The 11,691-nt window shown below is 34.9% G+C and overlaps 1 protein-coding gene across 4 annotated transcripts in view; it reads right to left on the reverse strand.

Moving 5' to 3' along the window:
* The window catches only part of LOC133639840 (serine/threonine-protein kinase/endoribonuclease IRE1-like), a 344,495-nt gene that overhangs the window by 88,688 nt on the left and 244,116 nt on the right, over positions 1-11,691 (reverse strand). For 2 of the 4 annotated variants that reach the window (XM_062033488.1, XM_062033486.1), the window contains exons 1-2: positions 5,519-5,767; positions 935-1,052 (exon numbers count right to left, since the gene is read on the reverse strand). The exons of the other annotated variants lie outside the window; for them this stretch is intronic. In XM_062033488.1, coding sequence (XP_061889472.1) covers positions 935-1,052; positions 5,519-5,575 — 175 coding nt within the window. In that variant the 5' untranslated portion in view covers positions 5,576-5,767. Of the gene's footprint in view, positions 1-934; positions 1,053-5,518; positions 5,768-11,691 lie in introns of those variants that run through there. 4 annotated transcript variants of the gene reach the window in all.

Raw genomic sequence — 11,691 nt, forward strand, 5'->3', positions numbered from 1 at the left:
AAAGCTGAAGTATTAATCGTGTATTTACATGTTCAGTCACTGTGAATGTCCATTTCGCGTTCTCGACTCTCATTTTCAAGAGGATATAGTATCTGAGGTGGTTTAAAATACAAATCCGTGATCCACAATAGAAAAAGGAGAGAGTGTGGAATCCAATGAGCCAGCTTGTACCTAAGTTACGGTCAGAGCGAAAAAAGATACGTCCATCACTGCCTCTCAAGTCCTTCACTGTAACGTTCCTCATCTACGAATCTTTTATCCTCGCTCAAATTAATGGGGTAATCGTCGCTTTCTCGGTCCGAATCTCTCTCGCTCCATTGTAAACAACGGGGAATTGTGAGGAATACTAGCTCCTGTGACGTCACGCTACTTCCGCTACAGGCAAGGCTTTTTTTTATCAGCGAGCAAAAGTTGCGAACTTTATCGTCGATTTTCTCTACTAAATCCTTTCAGCAAAAATATGGCAATATCGCGAAATGATCAAGTATGACACACAGAATGGATCTGCTATTCCCGTTTAAATAAAAAAAATTCATTTCAGTAGGCCTTTAATCTGGAAATTTCACCCAAGCTTTTATTTTTATTGACAGTTGAGTTAGGAAACACTAATAATTGTATTTATTTGAGCACAACATAAAAGTGTTTACAAGAGCATGATAACTAATTCAGTGTATTTGAGTAGGCCCCTGCCCATTTGTAGTAAAAAAGTTGAGTCTCGAGGTCAAAAAAGGTTAAGAACGTTGTGATGTATTCAAAATAAACAAACCTTCACTAAATAGGGACTTTTGTCAAGGCTGGAACACATTATTCACATCTACATTCATTCTTATGGGTAACTATGCTTCACTATACCATATTTTCCATTTACAATACAATTACGTTCCTAGCTCGAGGTTGCACTATATACAAAAGCAACTTTTAGTAACACTCAAACCTTCTCTGAGAGTCCATTTGATGTCTCCGGTCTGTTTGGAGACAGCGTGCAGACTTCCATCCAGTGTGGAAACAAACAGAAGGGATTCTGGGAGGGTGACGGCCTTGACCCCTGCAACCTGATGTCCAACAAAGAGAGAATCATCAGTGTGTGCAGGCTAAATACTACAGTCCTTGAACATTGCTCCAAAGTCAGGATTTTTTGTTGATTTAATGTGCATACAAAAGTAAACATTGACAGGTGCGAAGGCAGCAATATATGATAAAACAAGACGGCAGCTAAAGAAGGACTTCCCTATTCATCCCCGAAAAAAACCCGCCAGGTAAACAGCTGATTTTACCACTTCTGGTGCTGACGTAAGACAACCCGTGTCCCATATGGGACCATAGGATGAACAAATACACTACGCTACTAAGACTATAGTGGCCATTAACAGTTAGCTTCTACAGCTGGGTTGCCCAAAGTCCGGCGCAGGGGCCATCTGTGGTCCCTGACTCCTTTGTCATCTGTGGTCCCTGACTCCTTTGTCATCTGTGGTCCCTAACTCCTTTGTCATCTGTGGTCCCTAAGTCCTTTGTCATCTGTGGTCCCTAACTCCTTTGTCATCTGTGGTCCCTAACTCCTTTGTCATCTGTGGTCCCTAACTCCTTTGTCATCTGTGGTCCCTAACTCCTTTGTCATCTGTGGTCCCTGACTCCTTTGTCATCTGTGGTCCCTAAGTCCTTTGTCATCTGTGGTCCCTAACTCCTTTGTCATCTGTGGTCCCTAACTCCTTTGTCATCTGTGGTCCCTAACTCCTTTGTCATCTGTGGTCCCTAACTCCTTTGTCATCGGCCTGAAGCACATTACAAAAAACAAAAAGTAGAGATTTCATTTGCACCCCTGCTGGTGACATCTATCAAAATGAGGGTGGTCCCAAAAAAAGAGGGATTTTTTCTGGTCAACATACGAAATAACAAGTGCGTGTAAAAAATGGAAGTGCTCCCACTCTGGCCAACATATGTAATAACAAGTGTGTGTAAGAAATTGAAATGCGCCCCCTTTGGCCAAAATGTAGAGAAAAAAATTAAATAAATATGTATATAGAGACGGACTGTAATAACTTGAAGTAAATAATTAAGATTAAAAACCAATTACAAAAAAAAAAAAAAAAGAACTAAAATAAATCTTTTTCTCACAATTTGTCGACTTTTTTCTTATAAAAATGGGAACAATTTCTCATATTCTTTCTGTTTCTGTAATAATTTTCATAAAATTATTACTTTTTTATGTTAAACTATTACTTTTTAATGCAAAATGGTGACATTTGCCATATAAAATTCTGACTTGTATCACAATAGCGCCAATTTTTTTGTTGTTCTTGTAAAAATAGTGACATTTATGACCTTTGTCATATTTTTGCCAAGTAAATTTCCGATTATTAGTATAATATTGCCAACGTTTTAAAGTTTTCTTATAAAATTGTGACTTTTGTCGAGTAAAATTACGACTCTTTTGGAATAGAATAGAATAGAAAGTACTTTATTGATCCCTGGGGGAAATTCAGCACCACAGTTCGCTTACAATAAACAATAAAAGGTATTGTTTACACGTAAATAATATAAATACAGTCTATTATACAGCATTATTCACATGTGAATAATATAAATACAGTCTATTATACAGCATTATTCACATGTGAATAGCATAAATACAGTCTATTATACAGCATTATTCACATGTAAATAATATAAATACAGTCTATTATACAGCATTATTCACATGTGAATAATATAAATACAGTCTATTATACAGCATTATTCACATGTGAATAGCATAAATACAGTCTATTATACATCATTATTCACATGTGAATAATATAAATACAGTCTATTATACAGCATTATTCACATGTGAATAATATAAATACAGTCTATTATACATCATTATTCACATGTGAATAATATAAATACAGTCTATTATACAGCATTATTCACATGTGAATAATATAAATACAGTCTATTATACAGCATTATTCACATGTGAATAATATAAATACAGTCTATTATACAGCATTATTCACATGTGAATAGTATAAATACAATTTTTCAACAAATTGCCAATTTTTTAAGCTTTTCTTGTAAAGTTGTAAATGTTATTGAGTAAAATTACGACTTTTATTATAATACTGCCAAACTTCTAAGTTTTTCTTGTGAAATTGTGACCTTTTTCTGGTGAAATTCCAACTCATTTTTCACAACAAGCTTTTTTTATATATTTGCATAGTATGTATATATTATTAATGTTGTAAATACACTTCTTTATATATCTAGAAAGGCTGGTCCTAAAGAGGGAGGCATTTTTCTCAGGTCTCGAGAAGGTAACAAGAGTGTGTGTGTGTGTAATGTGTGTGTGTGTGTAAGTGTGTGTGTGTGTACCGAGTTCCTCATTTAGCAGGATATCCTTCCACACACCCCTCCTTCTTAAAACATTACACGCATGTGTGTGTGTGTGTGTGTGTGTGTGTGTGTGTGCGTGTGTTCATGTTTACCTATAACCGGATGGCAAGTGTCATGAACAACGAAGTGTGTCAAATTGTGTGATGATGATGCCATCCATTTTGTCCTTTCAAACCAGACCTGGGCAAAATGCGCTGTTATTTTGGTGGCCCTTCCTGTTTTGTTGGTGATTTCCTGTAGCAGTTTCGTGTCTTCCTTTGAGCGCTATTCCCCGCACCTGCTTTGTGTTAGCAAGCAAGGCTATGTAAGTTGTCGCTACCCTTCTCTGTGTCGACATTGTTGATTGTCACGTCATGTGCGGATGTACTTTGCGGACGCCGTAAGTTTTTGCTGTCGTCCAGCATTCTGTTTCTGTTTACTTTGTAGCCAGTTCAGTTTTACTTTCGTCTTGCCACCTAAAATCTTGCCTAGGGCGCCAGATTGGTTAGGGCCAGGCCTGTCTGGGACAGACGCGGAAGGAGATTTTTACAACAAAGTTCTAAAGCTTAGTGATATATCAGATATATTAGATTGTAGGTGAGTTTACTTTTGTTTTTTCGCGTTCATATTTCGCTATGTTTGTTGCATTTTTGTTGCGTTTCGCTTGATTGTAAAATATGTGGATGGAGAGGGGGTGTGACGTTCATATGTTGTCAATTTTCAGTGTTTTATCCTTCATAGTTAATATTGTAAATCCCATATTATTTTCATGTACATTCTGGGTGTCTCATTCAGTTAAAAAAAAAAAAAAATTCCATTCCGTTTTTTAAGGCGGTCTGTCATAACGTTTTTAGCTTTCAATCATTATTGTGAGGTTTTGTATTAGTGTTCCTAAAAATAGATATACCGGCCCCCAGACACACTTTTTTTTTATCTAAATCTGGCCACCCGAGTAAAATAATTGCCCAGGCCATGCTCTAAAGGCTTAGTGGCCACATGCGTGGACAGCACCTTTTAGCTCTTATTTCTACAATTGTGTACACCAGTGGTTCTCAAATGGGGGTACGCGTACCCCTGGGGGTACTTGAAAGTATGCCAAGGGGTACGTGAGATTTTTTTTTAAATATTCTAAAAATAGCAACAATTCAAAAATCCTTTATAAATATATTTATTGAAAAATACTTCAACAAAATATGAATGTAAGTTCATAAACTGAACAACAAATCATTACCATAAACCCAGAGTTTCCCCCATGCCATGATGGTTTGACCCTAACTAAAATGTCTGTCAAAAAGAACTGTGAAAAGAAATGCAACAATGCAATATTCAATGTTGACAGCTAGATAACCTACTCAGTGGCCTAGTGGTTAGAGTGTCCGCCCTGAGATGGGTAGGTTGTGAGTTCAAACCCCGGCCGAGTCATACCAAAGACTATAAAAAAAAATGGGACCCATTACCTCCCTGCTTGGTACTCAGCATCAAGGGTTGGAATTGGGGGTTAAATCACCAAAATGATTCCCGGGCGCGGCACCGCTGCTGCCCACTGCTCCCCTCACCTCCCAGAGGGTGAACAAGGGGATGGGTCAAATGCAGAGGACAAATTTCACCACACCTAGTGTGTGTGTGACAATCATTGGTACTTTAACTTTAACTTATTTTTTGTGGACATGTTCCATAAATATTGATGTTAAAGATTTATTTTTTTGTGAAGAAATGTTTAGAATGAAGTTCATAAATCCAGATGGATCTCTATTACAATCCCCAAAGAGGGCACTTTTAGTTGATGATTACACTACTGAATTGGGGTCTTATGGCCACTTATGTGGACACTTATACTGTCATCTGGTGGTGTCAGAAGAATATAACATATTTGGAGAAAAAAAAGCGTAAAAATAAGAATTAGCATGTCACTAAACACGAAGTACACATTCGTGTACTTATGGACTAAGTACATCATATGAAAATATGATTCTTAGTTTTTATTCTAATTAGGGTCCAATAAGCCCAAATAGCAAAGAGAAATAAATAAAAAAGCATGTAAACAAACAGCTTGGGGCTTTAAGAGGTTTTGTCACTTTTAAGCCAGCGAAGGCTGAAATAGCGACAGTGAAACGCTGGAAAAGAAAGAATAGGAGCAGAAAAAGAGGAAAGTAGACATAAAGTTGACCTGTGAGAGTTGCAGGTTGTTCCACGCCAGGAGAAGACTCAGCAGCAGCAGCAACATGACGACGGCAGCTTTCAACTCGACCACAACTCAAAGGTGGAGTCCCTCCTCCATTCCTTGTTGTCCATACGTCGGTGTCCACTCAAACTGACCGTCTGCAGGCCCAAGAGGCGGACATGTTGATGTTTTAGAACACTTTAAACTCATCCCCGCGACGCTCCGTAATCCTCATTTCCGTGTTGGGACGAACGAGTGACGTCACGACGAGCACAAGAGGGGGGGGCGGCACCCGTATTTCTGGGAACGTATGTTTGACTGACAGGGTGCTAAACCAATGGGAGAGCAGATAAGAAATAAAGGGGGTGGGGTTTTGAGAAGTGCCTGGAACACGTGGAAACAGACAGCAGGGCAACGCAACAGGGCGTCTTTTATGTGCAACAGAAAGTGGTAGACAAAAGTCTTTCTTTGCTTTTGTGCCACACAATAATACCCCGCGCAGCCTTTCGCAAACAATCGGGGTCTGTTTGTGTGGTTTTTTTGTTCAGTTAATTTTATGCAAACAACTTCAAATTGAAGACCACTAATAATAATAATAATACATTTTATTTATAAAGCGCCTTTCTGGGCACTCTAGGACACCGTACACAATCAAAACAACAATTGGATAAAAACAACAACAAAGATCGATAATGACAGAACTATCATCTACGGTTCTACGGTGGTCTGCAATTAAAGAAAACTAAATAAAGGACGAAGCAGTTTAGAATTTCAGAAAGACAAAAGACTAAGCACTTTACAATTTCAGAAAACACAACAAAATTCAAACAATTTTACAATTTCATAAACCGGAAACAGAATGTCCCAAATCCCAGATTGACAGCTAAATCAGCCAATCACTGACCACATCCGCCACGTCTTTGTTTACGCACTCAGATGAACACTGATTGGCTGATTCAGCTGTCAATCTGGGATCGTTGTATCGTCTTTTGGGTTTTCTGTCATTGTAAAGTTTTTAGTCTTTTGTTTTTGTGTTTTCTGTCATTGTAAAGTATTTAGTCTTTTGTTTTTGTCTTTTCTGTAATTGTAAAGTATTTAGTCTTTTGTTTTTGTGTTTTCTGTAATTGTAAAGTATTTTGTTTTTGTGTTTTCTGAAAATTTTAAGTATTTAGTATTTTGTTTTTGTGTTTTCTGTAATTTTAAAGTATTTAGTTTTTTTTGTGTGTTTTCTGAAATTTTTAAGTATTTAGTATTTTGTTTTTGTGTTTTCTGTAATTTTTAAGTATTTAGTATTTTGTTTTTGTGTTTTCTGAAATTGTAAAGTATTTAGTATTTTGTTTTTGTGTTTTCTGAAATTGTAAAGTATTTAGTATTTTGTTTTTGTGTTTTCTGTAATTGTAAAGTATTTAGTATTTTGTTTTTGTGTTTTCTGAAATTGTAAAGTATTTAGTATTTTGTTTTTGTGCTTTCTGTAATTGTAATGTATTTAGTATTTTGTTTTTGTGTTTTCTGTAATTTTTAAGTATTTAGTATTTTGTATTTGTGTTTTCTGTAATTGTAAAGTATTTATTATTTTGTTTTTGTGTTTTCTGTAATTGTAAAGTATTTAGTTTTTTGTTTTTGTGTTATTTGAAATTGTAAAGTATTTAGTATTTTGTTTTTGTGTTTTCTGTAATTGTAAAGTATTTAGTATTTTGTTTTTGTGTTTTCTGTAATTTTTAAGTATTTAGTATTTTGTTTTTGTGTTTTCTGTAATTGTAAAGTATTTAGTATTTTGTTTTTGTGTTTTCTGTAATTGTAAAGTATTTAGTTTTTTGTTTTTGTGTTATTTGAAATTGTAAAGTATTTAGTATTTTGTTTTTGTGTTTTCTGAAATTTTAAAGTATTTAGTATTTTGTTTTTTGTTTTTGTGTTTTCTGTAATTGTAAAGTATTTAGTAGGGATGTCCGATAATGGCTTTTTGCTGATATCCGATATTCCGATATTGTCCAACTCTTTAATTACAGATACCGATATCAACCGATACCGATATCAACCGATACCGATATCAACCGATATATGCGGTCGTGGAATTAACACATTATTATGCCTAATTTGGACAACCAGGTATGGTGAAGATAAGGTACTTTTTTTAAAAATTAGTAAAATAAGATAAATAAATTAAAAACATTTTCTTGAATAAAAAAGAAAGTACAACAATATAAAAACAGTTACATAGAAACTAGTAATGAATGAAAATTAGTAAAATTAACTGTTAAAGGTTAGTACTATTAGTGGAGCAGCAGCACGCACAATCATGTGTGCTTACGGACTGTATCCCTTGCAGATTGTATTGATATATATTGATATATAATGTAGGAAGCAGAATATTAATAACAGAAAGAAACAACCCTTTTGTGTGAATGAGTGTAAATGGGGGAGGGAGGTTTTTTGGGTTGGTGCACTAATTGTAAGTGTATCTTGTGTTTTTTATGTGGATTTAATTAAAAAAAACAACAAAAAAAACAAAACAAAAAAACCCGATACCGATAATAAAAAAAACCGATACCGATAATTTCCGATATTACATTTTAACGCATATATCGACATCCCTAGTATTTAGTCTTTTGGTTTTGGGTTTTCTGTAATTGTAAAGTTTTTAGTCTTTTATTTATTTTTATTTTTTAAAATTTTATTATTATTAATTATTTTTCTATGTTTTTTATGAATTTATTAATCAATCCAACAAAACAATACACAGCAATACCATAACAATGCAATCCAATTCCAAAACCAAACCCGACCCAGCAACACTCAGAATAGCAATAAACAGAGCAACTGAGGACACATAAACATGACACGGAACAATCTAAAAGTAGTGAAACAAAAATTAATATTATCAGTACCAACAGTATCAATATTAGTGTCAACAGTATCAATATTAGTAACAATTTCAACATAGCAGTGATTAAAAGTCTTTTATTTTTGTGTTTTCTGTAATTGTAAAGTATATAGTCTTTTGTTTTTGTGTTTTCTGAAATTGTTGAGTGTTTTTTTTCTTAAAAAAAAAAAAGACATTACTTTCTGTAAAAGTTTATAAACAAGACCACTCGTACAAGTACAACTTAAAGAGTAGATCATTCCTAACATTTTCTATAGTCTCTTATTATCTATTAAACCTTAAAAATGAATTTTGATGTAACGAGTTTACATAGTGTAAATAAAATAGAATTGAATGCTCTTAGGCTTAAGGTTACGTTCACTCATGGTGCCGTTTAAATATCCACATGGTGGGAATATAAAGATGCTGAATAGCTATATAGTTTGGTTTCTATATATATATAGATGTATCTCCAAATATATATGTGGTTTTTTTCTTTACAAAAGAAATAAACATAAAAGACATTAAAAAATAATAACTTTATATCTACAGAAATGGTCTAAAAGTGATGAAAAATTTGAAACGCTTAAAAAATGTAAAAATAAAAAAAATCATATATGACTTACTTTTTAGAGTTTGTCCTTTTTTCGACAAAAATAATAATGCATCAAAATCAGTGTTGTTTCTAATCACTGACCTAATAAAGGCTGTAATTACCTAATTTAAAGTATTCCACTTTGCAACTCAGTTATTCAACTTTTGCATTTTTGGGGTTTTTCCCCCCATCATAAAATATGTTAAAAGAGCATAAAACCTTAAATGAATATTACGAATATATAAAAACTTTATATCTACAGATACTGTAGGTCCGAAACTGTTGAAAAAATTTAAAGCGTCAAATAATTACATTTAAAAAAATATATTACCTTTAACACTTTTTTGAGCATGTCCATTATTCAGTTAAGGAGGGATAGTGTGAGTTTTTGGGGGGAGAAATGTAATTGTTCCAAAAATTAGGCATAAAAATCAGTGTTATGAATTATTGACCTATTAAAAGGCTGTAATTATCTCATCTAAAGTATTCCACTTTGCAAATCGTTTTTGGAAATTATGCATAATTTGTGTTTTTCCCACCATAAAAAATGTTTTGTATTTTTAATTTAAAGCATTCAAAGTAAAAAAATAAATAAATAAAAAGCACTCAAAGTTAAAAAATACAAATAAAAATACGACTTACTTATAACACTTTTTTGAGCGTGTCTGTTTTTCAGCTAAGGAGGGATAGTGTGAGTTTAAGGGGGGGAAACTGTCAAATAATAAGGTTATGAATTATTGACTTATTAAAGTAAATAACTCATCTAAAGTATTTCACTTTACAACTTGTTTATGGAAAAAAATTATGCTTTTTTTCCCCCATAATAAAAATGTTGTTTTTTTTTACAAAAAGGAGCATAACATTTTATTTTTTTTTAAATCATAAATATATATATTTTTTGTTTGATGCGCCTCAAAGAGTGGCAGCACATCACATTAGCTCCTTTGATATAAAGTAAAAAAAAACAAAAAAACAGTTAAAGTAGCAATGATAGTCACACACACACACTAGGTGTGGTGAAATTATTCTCTGCATTTGACCCATCACCCTTGATCACCCCCTGGGAGGTGAGGGGAGCAGTGAGCAGCAGCGGTGGCCGCGCCCGGGAATCATTTTTGGTGATTTAACCCCCAATTCCAAGCCTTGATGCTGAGTGCCAAGCAGGTCCAGGTGCGCTCATCCGTGATTGACTGCAGCCTTGTCGCTGCGTGGGCAGGGGGCGGGGACGTGTCTGGGTGCGCTGCCGGGGAAAAGCGGGTTCGAGCCCGCGCCGTGACATTATCGTTTCCATGAACCACTAATTATGGTTCTTGGGCGCTTTTGTGTGTTTTTGTTTGTTAGAATAATTATGTATAAGTTATCACACAACTCTTATGCTTAAAGGCCGTTGCTATAGTTATTATCAATTGTGCTGAAGTTGTACTTTTCTATCTGTGCAAAGGGACAACTCGCAATCTTGGATTGCGAGTGGTCTCGTATCAGTGTTTGTGTCCAGACCCGGCCTGCTGACTGCCAAGGGCGAACATCGAGTACCGTGACGCAGACAAAGCAGAGACAGGGCGATATGACGAGTGTCAGCACATTTCCATTTCTGAATAATCATATATTGTGTCTAACTGGGGCTTCTGAAATGACCCCCGTTCCTTCAGAAGCAGCCTCAGTGATGTTAACCAGGGACCTCCCGAATAAATAGAGGAGCATGTGGGCTGTACCTTAGAGCGTAGGTTGGAACTGTAACTAAGTGTACTGCCCAATACGTCTCTCCTCATTGAGCCAAATTGAACTCTGTCTCTGCCTGGGGTGGGGGTCTATCCTTCAGGCAGGGTCCATAAAAACATACCTTTTTTTTTTTTTACTACGACAGTGATGTTAGTTTCTAAATGTAAAATATCAATTGCTGCATTCTCATTTTAATACTTTATAAAAAAAAGTCCCTTCTTAGATAATCACCACCATTTATCTTTAACACGTAACACAGTCAAAGTGAATGAGTGAAAAGAAGAGTAAACATGAGAACAAAATAATCCTGCCAGGCCCTGGTTGGCTTTAGAGGCACATCCTAACTGAGAGGTGTCCAAACTACGAGGCGTCACGGGTCTAGTCATGAATCTGGCCCGCGGGGTGCTTCCAAATCAGCTTTCACACATCTGACTTATGCCAATTTGCCGCCATTTTGTGGACAACGAGAGTACATCCGGTCAATGATCATGAGTTGACGTGGCATATACTTATATGACCCAGTTCAAACAACCTTCCCTAGTCATGGCCATATCTTCTTCTCGTTTTTTGACTTCTAAAAGTAACGTCAGTTTCTCAACTCAAAATATCAAATTGTTGCAAGCACCTTTTATTACACTACAAAAAGTCTCTTCTTCGATATCACACGTCTTCACCATCATCTTTTACCAAGAAACAAAGTGCTTTAACACGTCACTGAGTCCAAATGAACGAGTGAGGAGTAAACAGTCGGGGGTTCACGGAAAAAAAAAGATTCACACCCGAATGACAAAATGTATTCATTCCGATTCTAAATCAATTAATCATTTTTGAAAATCAATTGATATATATATAATTTTTTTTTTACATTATATGTGTGTATATGTATGTATACAGTATACATGTATATATATATGCATATACATATATATACAGTGTACTGTATATACATGTATATATATACACATGTATATATATATATATATTTACACATACATGTATGTATAT

Source organism: Entelurus aequoreus, linkage group LG22, assembly GCF_033978785.1.
Source record: "Entelurus aequoreus isolate RoL-2023_Sb linkage group LG22, RoL_Eaeq_v1.1, whole genome shotgun sequence".
Classification (NCBI taxonomy): Eukaryota; Metazoa; Chordata; class Actinopteri; order Syngnathiformes; family Syngnathidae; genus Entelurus; species Entelurus aequoreus.